Raw genomic sequence first — 12,179 nt, forward strand, 5'->3', positions numbered from 1 at the left:
TTCAATTTGAAGATTTATTGGGCAGAAAGAGAGGGATTTGATCGAGTATATACCGAAGAGCTTCTGAATCTTTCTTTTTCAAAATACCAGGTACTTGCTTAATATCACCCTCCATAATCATTTGCCAAACCCTCCTGAATTGTTGCAAAATTTGGTCTTGTTTAACCTTCTGAGTGCCGCATTCTTTTACGAATTGTGAAGGATACCACGACTTGTGACTGTTCACCAAGGGTCGAATGAGAGCACAATTCCCAACTCGAAAATCATTACTCAGACAATGAGGAACAATGTGATCCCTCGCCAGCTTGGTTAATTGTTTCAATGAATCATCCCAAACATAAGAACTTTCACTTCGAATCAGAATGGCCAATGACCCACAATTCGTAATTCTCATGAAGCAGTTCAAGAGTGGAAAGCCACAAAAGTCCAATGGTTGTAATCGTAAAAAAGCTTCTTGCACGGCAATATTCTCAAAATCATTCTCGGCTCGCTCCTTGGGGCCATAAGTTTTTGCCATATTTTGACAATAACATGTCAGTACTTGCTTCAGCACCTTCTCTGAGTTATTTGCGAATTCCAACGCAAATACATCTTGCTCGACTTCCATATTTTGGCTCGACAATTGTTCTGCCTTTTTGAGAAGTTCATCAAATTTTTCGCTGTTCTTTGTTTTCAAGAGTGACTTGTAAATCGTATGGTCTTTCATGTCCCTATGTTTGTACATGACGAATAGTAAGCGAAAGACCTTGGGATGGCGTTCCTTCAGCTTGGAAACATTTTCTTTCACATGTAAATTTTCCACTGGTTTTAACAAGGTCCAGAACACCCCGTGATTGATCATTTCATCTCTTGCTTGCTCTTCTTGTTCCTTATATGAAAGGTCACTTCGATTAATCGAGATCACCTTTTGCAAGAATTCAGAAATCACTCGAATTCTCTCTCCCTGGGATCCATCTTTCAATGCTATCGTGATACCAAAAAATCGACACATTTCGTGTAAATAACCCTTATCCATTTCTTTCAGAAAACTTTTAAGAGACAGTTCGCCAGAAAGTACCTGTTCCATCCAAACATGAGGTTGAACAGAAGGGTTAAAGCGCTCCCAAAATCGATCATAGCCATCAATGGATTTTAAGTGTGTTACATATGGATGTTGCTTCTTGGTATCATCGTTGCGCTCAGCCTTCTCTGAAAACTGGGAAGCAATTATTTTGTTCAATCCCTCGACAATACGGGCTCTCAAAGATCCCCTCTTCTCCATTTCAAACGCAATCATTTCGTACCAAGCATGTATAGTTTCTTCAATTGTGATAATATCATCAAAATAAGACCACTGGGAAGCTTTGTCACATTCTGAGCTTGTTGTAGGTGTTGTCATCAAAAATTGAAAGTCCTTCTTGGTAGCAATGCAAAAACTGGATCTAGACAAAATCCAAAACAAGGCTAATTTCTTGAACGTTGCAACCAAAGTTAATGGATGGTCAGAAAGAACAAGCTTCTCGGAGAGTTTAGCGGTTGGCTCAGTAATGCTTGTAAGAACAAGTTGTTGTTTGACTTCTTCACTAAGATGATGCAGCATGGTTATTGCTTCAAAAGGTAACACGTCGTTACAATACAGTTTTTTCAATTGAGTATCAATATCAAGCGCACGAACAAGTTCTTGCGAGCTTTGAACCAGCTTCTCTTGTTTGTTTTTCCGATTGAATTTTGCTCCATGTTGTTCCACAACTATTTCCGAAATGTAGCTCTTGGTATGTACAGAAACATCGACGTCGGAGCTTAAAACCTTCTTTCGCGAGTACCTTCGGCAACAACAACAGCCAGTGCCTGCCGAAGAACGAATGAATGTGTTGTTCCCCCGAGAAGCAGTGCACTCATTTTTAAGGAACGTTGAGAAGAGGTTGTTGGTGCAATTTAATGAATTTTTAGTGCTGCTGTTCATGATGGAAGCACTCCATGAGGATAAAAGTTTCCTTCTCATTTCGAGATGAGGTTATATATGAGAGAGAGAATGAAAGGAATGAAAGCCTTACTTCTTTTCCAATGTGAATTAAGGTGAGATGGTCATCATGTAAGGAATGATGAATTGTCTCACTCCCATCATCATCAAGGCACATGGTTGATGGGATGGCTTCGTGATGGGATCTCCATTTTTGGACGTGAAACCAACAACCATCAATTGGGAATGGAACTCTGAAAACCTTTCGTTTTTTGGAAATTACCTTATCTGTCGTGGATAAAGGCAAAGATACAGCTTGGAAACAACAATGAAAATGCTTATGTAAGTATGGATGGAATGAAACCCATTAAGATTGTTAACACCCTATTGTGAGACCTCAGTTTCGAAGAATTATTTGATATTAATAATTTATTAAAGCGTAGTGAACTCGTGTCCAATTAGTTCAACTTGTGAACATTTTCATGATCCTTCATGGCATCAAGAGCAGAAAAATCATTCTTTTCCATGCAAGGCAACAAAGTTTCCCACCACTTGAACAAGAATCGTCTACAAATCAATTTAAACCATGGAGTAATTTCAATTTCTTTCTTTTGTTCGTTCAAAACGTCCAACATGTGCAACAATTCATCAGCATTGACATATTTCACAGCACGAACTTCATTCAAATTCATGGATTTCAAATGTTCTTCAAATTGAGCGTCCTCCTTTTCAGTCAACACATAAAACAAGCAATAGTCAACTTCATGCTCTCCCCATTGTGAGTCTTGGGGATTTCCACTTGGTGCCTTATACAAAATTCGTGTCAAATAAATAAAACGATCTGGGTCAATGCTGGATTGTGGAATTCCAAGTTCGTGTTCTAATTTTCTACGAGCAGCAGTACGAACTCCAGATTGATTCTTTCCCTCACGTTCCGAATCAAGATTATAAAGAGGATGAGAACAACAAGTGTTCGTCCAATAGTCTGGGAAAGTAATCTTTTCCGAAGCACGTTGTTGAAGTAATAATTGTCCCTTGGAATTAAACAAAAACACAGAGAAGGCTCTATGAAGATAAGGAACATTATCATCTCCGACTTTTGAATCAATATTAGCCCAAACATGGCATTGCTTCTTTGAAGCTCTTCCCTTCTCTTGGTCTTGTTCCGTAACTAGGATACAGTCCTCGGACTCCATAAAAACTAATTGTTGTTGGTCGAGCGATGAAGTGGTGGCCATTCTGTGTTTTTTGAAGAAAATATTTGGTTCGTGGATATCAAAAACGATGAAGGAAAAGAGAAACCAATGAATTGAATTTCAGAATTTTTTTTTCAGTTCATCACCAACCTACCTCGGAGTGCGAGTGTGAAAGAGTTGCTGACGAGAAGAAGAGTGCAATGTCTGGTGCAACAAGGATCCATTCCTTTTCCAAGAATGAGATGAAGAGAGTTTTTTGAAACCTTTCAAACCAATGTGGTTCCGAAATGCCAACCATTCAAACGCAGTTGATGATGACGGAAACAATTTCATCATCATGAAAATTTTTGTTGAATGGAAAAAAAATGACCTCGAAAGCAACCTCTGCTACCAAATCTCTCCCTCCGCAAGTGGAGGACATGAGGACGAGAGTTCGGGTTGGAAAATACGCTCCAACACAGACCACAACATTTGCCTATCACTCTAGTTTTGCAAATTTAAATTATGATAATAGTTTTTCTCTTGAGGATTTTCAGAACAATTTGCAAATTAATGTTTTGAGAAGGGATGAAAATGATTTGGTTTTTGAAATGATTGGTATTGATGCTCCTGTTGCAAATGCTTTCCGTAGAATTATGCTTTCTGAAGTTCCTTCAATGGCTATTGAAAAGGTTGTATATATAACAAATACCTCAATTATTCAAGATGAAGTCTTAGCTCATAGAATTGGTCTTGTTCCGATCCGAGCAGAACCAGACTTTTTCTACTTTGCAAGGGATATTAACCAAAACGAAGATATTAGTGCATTTGCTCCTCCTCAAGAACCAAAACACAACAACAGTAACCATCATTCAAATGATGACGACGATGATGAAGACATCCAACCACCTATTCCAACTATGGCCACCTATGCTCCTTCCCTTGCCAACAAATCAACTCCTTTTTGGCAACCTCCTGAAGAATTATTGGATAACGAGTATATTTTATTTGAACTGAATGTCACCTGTGAAAAGACACTCGTTCCAAATCCACACAACAACAATAAGCTCGAATACAAACATTCAAAAGTATATTCTGGAGATTTAAAGTGGATCCCAATAGGAAATCAATCTGAAAATTTCAATGGAGAAAATGCTATTAGGCCTGTTTTTGATGATATTTTACTGGCCAAGTTAAATCCAGGACAATCCATTCATGTTCAATGTTATTGTGTAAAAGGTATTGGAAGAAGCCATGCCAAATGGCAGCCAGTTGCAACTGCTTCATATCGTCTCTTACCAGAAATTACCTTCAAAGGAGAACCAATTACGGATATTGAGCAAGCCAAAGAACTGATTCAAAAGTGTCCAATGAATGTTTTTGACATTGAGGAAAATCCTCAAACCGAGTTTGATTCAAAAGTTAGAGTTGCACGTCCATTGAACTGCACCATGTGTAGAGAATGTATTCGTGAAGACGACTGGGACAAGAGAATTCAATTATCTAAGGTGAAGGATCATTTCATTTTCTCGATTGAAAGCGTTGGGTCCATTCCAGGAGGACCTGCAGAGATTTTCAGACGAGCTCTAAAGATTTTCTGGCAAAAGTGTGAAGCTCACTTACTCAACATTCGACAAAATCCAATTGGCTCACGTCAACAAACTTCTTCATCCACATCAATGCAAGACGAAGACAATGATGTAGAAATGTCAGAACAACAATCAAAGAAGAAGAATAAGAAGGACAAGAAAAAGAAGAAGGTGTTGCAATAATTGAGTGAACATTTTCCAATAATAAATGAGCAAGTATAACAAACAGGTGTTGTGTATGATGATCCGTTGCAGAATGGAACAAGAGCCGAAAACATCGTTTCCCAACTGACGATAGTATTGTAAAAACTACTCTTGGGTGGTTCAATGAGCTGAGTGTAGTTCAGGAGTATCTCTCTCAACAGAGAAAAACAACATATTGTTGGTGAAAGAGCGAAAAGGATGTGTTTTTATGAAAAAGGATGGCAATGATGGTACAACATGAAGACGCGAGAGAGAGCACCAAAAGAAAGAGAGAATTTCTGATTTGAGCATATGGACTCCAAAACATTCTAAAAATTGAATGAACACTGCTGAGGAATCTTCCACTCTCTCTCCAACTTGGCACGCACTCTCTCGTTCTCACAAACATTTTAACATCAACACTGTGATGTTCCAAAATAAATATATAAAAATATTATTGTTATTGTTGTGTGCGTAGATGTAAATTCTACATTTGAAAAATAATAATAATAATAATAACAATAACAACAATTACATGATGGTACAACATCCTCCATCCTTTGGTGGATTCCAATATGGATTTGTAGGGTCACCCATCACGAGCATATCCTTCGACTTGTGATCATTGCAATAATCAATCAGAGTTCGACATGCTTCAGAAATTGGGATGGCCTTTCGACAACTTTCTAAACTTTCTTTTAAACGTTGATTTTCAGCCAATAATTGTTGTAACACAAAGTCGTTCATACGGTTTGCCATTTTGAGTTATTGTTGTGTTGATGATGAGGAATAGAGATGGAATTTAGTGATGATGAAGATGATGAATAACGAATTTCTGCTGCAGTGGTGGTAGAGATATGAGAAAAATTGGACAGCAGCAGGTTGTCGAAACGGTTTTTTTTTGCTGGATGACAGAATGACAGGACCTTGACAGGTGTTGTTTTAAATGGCTTCATGGGCAAGTGTGAACTCCAGTTGCCAATTCTCTAAGGGAATGCAGTTCCAAAAAATTCTTCTTCATTTTGCTCTAGTAGAGGGTTTCATGAAAAGAATTTCTCCAATGAAGAGTCCCAAAGCCTTTGAAGCTTCTAACAGATCGACTTGAAAAAGATTTCAACAAGCTTGTTGTAGCTGTTTGTTATCCAAGTACCAAAAAGAGCTAAACATTTTCATTCTGGTACTTGAAAAATCCACAAGGTGAATTTTGCTACAAATTGATCGTGGCAGTATTGTTCGCGAGTTGCTGAAGAACACTTTTTCATGAGATTATGATGAATCTGTAGTTGAGTAGAAAACACCCACACTACAGCTCTGGTGTTGTAATAATATATGTAGGCCAACGCTCTCTCTCTCTCCAACGGAACAAGAGTCCTCTCATTCATCCTCATGATCCATCCCATGACCACACCATTCTCGGGATTTTCTTTCGACTTCAAAAGGAAAATAATTCGGAAACCACTCGTTTCAAGTTTTTTGGCAAACGTTTGAAAATTCCTCCGTTCAATCAATGTAGTAGCAAGCTAAGGGCTCCACACACGACTCTATCTGTGGATTGGCTATCCTTTGGCACTCTCGTGTTTGAATGATCAAGAGTTGAGAGAGATTAATTTGGTCTTGTTTTCGGTTGGGGCTTTAAAAAGCATTCACAAAGAACCGAAGCAAAAATATTCAAAAAAATTCCTTTCATCAACACGACTTCTTCTTCTTCCTATACAACACAATGACCAAGCCAACATTGAAGGTTTTGATTACTGGTGCTGCTGGACAAATCGGATACAGCTTGATTGGTATGGTTGCCAGTGGATTAATGCTCGGTTTTGATCAACCCATTGTTCTTCACTTGCTTGAAGTACCACAAGTTTTGGATGCTTTGAAGGGAGTTTGTATGGAACTTACCGATTCAGCTTATCCATTGCTTCAAAAGGTAGTTGCTACTAGTGATTATCAAGAAGCTTTCAGTGATATTGATGTTTGTATCATGGTTGGTGCCATGCCAAGAAGAGAAGGTATGGAAAGAAAGGATTTGTTGGAGAAGAACGCTGCTATTTTCAAGGGACAAGGTGAAGCTTTGGAAAAGTGGGCCAAGAAGACCGTCAAGGTCCTTGTTGTCGGTAATCCAGCCAATACCAATTGTCTCATTGCCAAGACTTATGCACCTTCAATTCCTGCTGAAAACTTCTCTGCTCTCACTCGTTTGGATCATAACAGAGCAAAGGCACAAATTGCTGATCGTCTCGGCATCAATGTTGCTGATGTTCATAATGTCATTATTTGGGGAAATCACTCATCAACTCAATTCCCTGATGTTGCTCATGGTTATGTCACAATTAATGGACAGAAAAAGTCAATTTATGAAGCCATCAATGATGATGCTTGGTTGAAGGGAGATTTCATTTCTACTGTTCAAAAGAGAGGTGCTGCAGTCATTGCTGCAAGAAAGCTTTCTTCTGCTACATCTGCTGCTAAGGCAATCACTGATCATATGCATAATTGGATTTTGGGTACACCTGAGGGTGAATGGGTCAGTATGGCCATTCCATCTGATGGTTCTTATGGTATTCCAGAAGGTGTTATTTACTCATTCCCAGTTACTTGCAAGAATGGAACAGTCTCCATTGTTCAAGGTTTGAAGATTGACGATTTTGCCAGAGAAAAGCTCACAATTACTGACAAGGAGTTGAGAGAAGAGAAGACTATGGCTTTGTCAATTTAAATTTATTTGTAGAAGATTAATTCAATATATATTTATAATTGTGACATGATTTAAATCTTGGTTGTCGATCCCGCCTCAACGGGTTAGTAATTAGAATAATATTAATGTTGATGATCTCTTGCATGAATTACCCGTTGCTTTGAACGCTCATCATCAAAAAAATGTTTCGCAATCACTCCCGAGAATCATTCGTTGCTGTGTTGCTGCTGGTCGTTTTCCTAAATTACAGCCTCACTCTGGTGGATTGCTTCATTCGGGTCAACACTCCAACTCAACAATTCATGGATGAGACTAATAGAACAAGAATTTTCCACGGGTAAGAATTACAGCGTTTGAGAATGTCTCACAGGAACAATGTAATTCAAAATACTTAACACAACGGCAAATTATGATTTCATGGTCACTTGTGATTATTTCTCATTGTCACACCACTTCTGATCACTCCGTTCAGAGTCAATGTGGTTTACAAAATTGCTCCCTTTCACCCAGATCGCTTCAATTTCAATACCAACACTTCACTCACAGATAAGGATTTACAAAATTTGAGAAATTGGGGATTCAATGTGATTCGATTGTATTTGTCATGGGAAGGTACTGAACCAAGGAGAGGTCAATACAACACAAACTACTTGGCAACTTTGAGAGATATTGTCAGACAATGTGAAAAGTATGGAATTATGGTCATTCTGGATGTACATCAAGATGTGATGAGTGATTTGTTTTGTGGAGAGGGTAAGATATGATTATATGTGGTCCACAAAATTTCTAAATTTTCTAAACCGATCCAAAACTATTGAAATAATGTTGTTAATTATTGAAACAGGATTTCCGAGATGGGCCGTTCAATATTCCACTCCTGATTTTCCCTATCCATTCAACAACATTCATCTCCGAATCAATCAAACCACTCATGCTCCCGTTGTGAGTGATTGTTTACAACATGCCTTCTTTCAATATTATCTCACGACAGCAGCCTCTAATGCCTTTCAGAATTTTTATGATAACATGAATGGTGTGCGGGATGCTTTTGCAGATTTTTGGAAATATTCAGCAAATTATTTTAAGGATGAACCAAACGTGTTGGGATTGGAGTAAGTTGTTGTGCGGTGTGAGAGTGCATTGGTTTGCATTAAGGCTGAATTTTTTTTAATGTTGAACAATTTTCATGATTGAATTTTAATTATTTATAATAATTGTAACGACAATTGTAATATATAATTGTAAATGGTCAACCTTATGGCTTTACAAAAAATTATATCAATTTAAGAATTATTAATGAACCTTTTGCTGGAGATATATATGCAGATTTAGGCTTGTTGTTGGATCAGACAGGAAAGGCAGATCGTAAAAATTTACTTCCATTGTACAAACAAGTCTATCAATCGATTCGTTCCGTGAATAACAATCATTTGGTATTTTTCGGTAAGTGATTCCTTATCATCATCATATCGCCCTTCTTTTTACAATTAAGGCTTATCATGATATTCCTTAATGAATTCATTACTACTCTTGGATGATCATTATATTTAAATATTTCATGATGATTTTAATATAATGATGATTGATAATCTCATCATGGTTGATTTCATAATAATTAAATAACATCCCGATATATTATTTCATTGCATACACAATGAATAGAACAAGCCGTAACGGATTTACTTTCATCTGGATTTGACGAGAGTCCGTTAGGAACTCAAGACTTGGACAAACAAGTATTCTCTTATCATGTGTATTGTTTTGATGTGAATAGTACGGGAGATCCCAATAATAGATTCCTTTGCCAAATCGGAGATGATGCCGTATTGGGAGCCAAAGAATATGATGTTAAACGATTTAAGGTTGGTTATTATTGAATGATTGACAATGGGTTAATTAATTATTATTGGAGTGTAGACTGGAGGTTTTATGACTGAATTTGGTGCTTTAAGTAAGTCATTGATTATTATGGAACTATCTTTGATTCATGCATATTCGATAGGTAATTTTACTCAAAGCGCACATGAAATTGAGTGGATTACAGGACTTGCGGATGAGTACTTGAGATCATGGACGTAGGTTTCTCGATCTAATTTATGAAATTGGAACTTGAATCCAATGGTTGTAAATAGATATTGGCAATTCAAATACTACAATGATGTGACCACAGCAGCCTCTCCACCAACTATTGAAAGCTTTTATGGACCAAATGGAGAACTTCAATCAAGAAAAGTCAAAGCTCTCAGTAGAACTTATGCACAAGCAGTGTGTGGAAATCCAACTCGAATGACCTTTGACCCTGCTTTTTCAGAGTTTTATCTTTCGTTTAATTATGTCAAATCCCTTAATTGTGATTCACAACCTACCGTCGTTTATTTCAATCAAGAATTTTATTATCCAACCGGATTTAACGTTCAAGTGACTCCTCCCAATGCTCTTTCAGTGAAGCAAAGTGAAATGAATTATTTACAATTTTTCGTGAGGAGTGAAAATGTTGTAGATGGTCAACAAATACAAATTCAAATCACTAGAACCAATTAATGGGATGGCATGCTGCTGCTCTGATCAAATCGAGAGATGGAATACAATATTTATGGATTATTGTGAAAGCAGCTCCTACCAGTAAAATTATTTAGTTGTTTGCTGCTCTCAGAGTGTAATTTCTAATCACTACTCCTTAATGTTCGTTCTGCCTCAAGTTTGTTCAGAGCTTTCAACCACTCCAACACCACCAGAACACGAGCTTCACCTTTCGGATCCACACAGCCCCAGCTTTTTGTTAGAACAATTTACTCACCCAGACCAACACCAGAAGCTTGAACAAGAAGAAGATTGAAACCGTCATTCGGCTCTTCCTATGCAATAGGTTACACATAAGGAATTCATCATTGACCAACAATTTTGAGCCAATCGTTCGACGTTCCACGCTTTTGTGCAGTGAAATCTCTTTCGTTTATGGTTTGGATATTTTTGTCATTTTAATTTGTTGATTTTTAACTGTGAACAACACAAAAACCCTTGCTATTCAAAAGCACATGTCTTTTCATAAAAATGTGAATTGTTTTGACATTCCAATAAGCATCCTCGATGCTAGCAGTCAATAAAGGTAATATTATTATTACTTGAGTTCAAAATTGACCTTCAAACCCAAATCAGTGGCATTGACCACAATGGATGCAATTTTCACAGCTTTCTGAGCGGCATCTTCAAGATTGTCAGCTGGTATAATACGAATTCCACTCTTGGCGAGAATATCCTTTGCTTGTTGCACATTGGTACCTTGCAAACGAACAACAACTGGAGCTCTCAATTCCGTCTCCTTCACAGCATTAATCAAACCTTGTGCAATAAGGTCACATCTCATAATACCTCCGAAAATGTTCACCAAAATTGCTTGAACGTGATGATCGTCGTTGAGAATTTTTAAAGCTTCCACAATTTGGTCCTGGGATGCACCACCACCCACGTCCAAAAAGTTGGCTGGATCTCCACCGTATAATTTAATGATGTCCATAGTTGCCATGGCCAAACCTGCTCCGTTCACAATACATCCAATATTGCCATCAAGACCAATATAATTCAAATCGTATTTAGCAGCACGAACATCTCTAGGATCTTCTTGTGAAATATCCTTGAGAGCGAAAAGTTCTGGTTGACGGAATGCAGCATTGTCATCGATATTAATTTTAGCATCAGCACAAATCACTTTTCCATCAGCAGTTTCAATTAAAGGATTGATTTCAAGAAGAACTGCGTCTGTCTTCATAAACAAGTTATAAAGTTTTGTAATTTGGTCGACCGCTTGTTGCATCATGTCATCACGAGTAAAACCTAATTTTTGAGCTAACTCTGCTGCTTGAGTCTTCTTCAATCCCTCCTTGATATTGATTTGAATGGTATGGATTTCTTCAGGACTTTCCTTAGCGACATCTTCAATAGCCATTCCTCCCTGAGTACTTCCGATTAAAACAGGACCTCCCGATTGTCGATCAAGTAAAATGGCAAGATATAATTCTCTACGAGCATAAAGTCGTTCTTGAATATAAACCTTGTTACATGGCTTTCCTTCAGGTCCGGTTTGTTTGGTTACAAGGACTTGTCCCAACATTTTAGAAGCATATTCTTCAGCTTCTGCAACCGAAAGGGCTTTTTGAACACCACCTTTAAGACCATTCTTGAATTTTCCTCGTCCTCTTCCTCCAGCCAAGACTTGAGCCTTTACAATATAATCCACGTTATAGCCCAAATCAATACAGGCTTTTTTCACTTCGGTTACACCCGTGATGATTTTACCTCTAGGAACAGAAATATCATATTTTCTGAAAAGGTCTTGAGCCTGATATTCATGAATGTTGAGAAAACGTTTTTGAGTACAATTAAGAGCCGTTGTTGTTGTAGTTGCTGAATTCGGAGAAAGAAGAAGAGAAGAGAGAGCGTTGGATTTTGAAGAGCTTTTCGAGCAAGCTCGGAATAATGATGATGAGGACGAGGCAAACATTTTTTTGAGTTATTTTTAAAAATTAAAAAATTAACAAACGTTCTAAAAATTTGAACGACGAGGATTCTCAATGATTCTCATAGGATAAGGAAAAGATGTCGCG

At 37.7% G+C, this 12,179-nt stretch overlaps 7 protein-coding genes across 7 annotated transcripts; 3 read left to right on the plus strand and 4 right to left on the minus strand.

Annotated features, from left to right (window-relative positions):
* Position 1: 1 nt before the first annotated feature.
* On the minus strand, positions 2-1,981 carry C9374_008576 (uncharacterized protein; the record flags this gene model as incomplete). Its single annotated transcript, XM_044698667.1, has 1 exon — positions 2-1,981. The coding sequence occupies one exon, from the start codon at positions 1,979-1,981 to the stop codon at positions 2-4; it is 1,980 nt and encodes a 659-aa protein (XP_044545216.1).
* A 416-nt stretch (positions 1,982-2,397) lies between these two features.
* C9374_008577 (uncharacterized protein) lies at positions 2,398-3,468 on the minus strand (the record flags this gene model as incomplete). The annotated part of the gene is made up of 2 exons (XM_044698668.1): positions 2,398-3,178; positions 3,290-3,468. The coding sequence occupies 2 exons, from the start codon at positions 3,466-3,468 to the stop codon at positions 2,398-2,400; spliced, it is 960 nt and encodes a 319-aa protein (XP_044545217.1).
* A 32-nt stretch (positions 3,469-3,500) lies between these two features.
* C9374_008578 (uncharacterized protein) lies at positions 3,501-4,886 on the plus strand (the record flags this gene model as incomplete). Its single annotated transcript, XM_044698669.1, has 1 exon — positions 3,501-4,886. One exon carries the CDS (start codon positions 3,501-3,503, stop codon positions 4,884-4,886), a length of 1,386 nt encoding a protein of 461 aa, XP_044545218.1.
* A 531-nt stretch (positions 4,887-5,417) lies between these two features.
* On the minus strand, positions 5,418-5,645 carry C9374_008579 (uncharacterized protein; the record flags this gene model as incomplete). The annotated part of the gene is made up of 1 exon (XM_044698670.1): positions 5,418-5,645. The coding sequence occupies one exon, from the start codon at positions 5,643-5,645 to the stop codon at positions 5,418-5,420; it is 228 nt and encodes a 75-aa protein (XP_044545219.1).
* Positions 5,646-6,606: 961 nt separating this feature from the next.
* C9374_008580 (uncharacterized protein) lies at positions 6,607-7,599 on the plus strand (the record flags this gene model as incomplete). Its single annotated transcript, XM_044698672.1, has 1 exon — positions 6,607-7,599. The coding sequence occupies one exon, from the start codon at positions 6,607-6,609 to the stop codon at positions 7,597-7,599; it is 993 nt and encodes a 330-aa protein (XP_044545220.1).
* A 161-nt stretch (positions 7,600-7,760) lies between these two features.
* On the plus strand, positions 7,761-10,119 carry C9374_008581 (uncharacterized protein; the record flags this gene model as incomplete). The annotated part of the gene is made up of 8 exons (XM_044698673.1): positions 7,761-7,915; positions 8,051-8,331; positions 8,423-8,690; positions 8,867-9,021; positions 9,241-9,440; positions 9,496-9,529; positions 9,581-9,653; positions 9,711-10,119. 8 exons carry the CDS (start codon positions 7,761-7,763, stop codon positions 10,117-10,119), a joined length of 1,575 nt encoding a protein of 524 aa, XP_044545221.1.
* A 577-nt stretch (positions 10,120-10,696) lies between these two features.
* Positions 10,697-12,076, minus strand: C9374_008582 (uncharacterized protein; the record flags this gene model as incomplete). The annotated part of the gene is made up of 1 exon (XM_044698674.1): positions 10,697-12,076. One exon carries the CDS (start codon positions 12,074-12,076, stop codon positions 10,697-10,699), a length of 1,380 nt encoding a protein of 459 aa, XP_044545222.1.
* Between the last annotated feature and the right edge of the window lie 103 nt (positions 12,077-12,179).

The sequence above is a fragment of the Naegleria lovaniensis genome (assembly GCF_003324165.1).
Source record: "Naegleria lovaniensis strain ATCC 30569 chromosome Unknown tig034, whole genome shotgun sequence".
NCBI classification, from domain to species: domain Eukaryota; phylum Heterolobosea; class Eutetramitea; order Acrasida; family Naegleriidae; genus Naegleria; species Naegleria lovaniensis.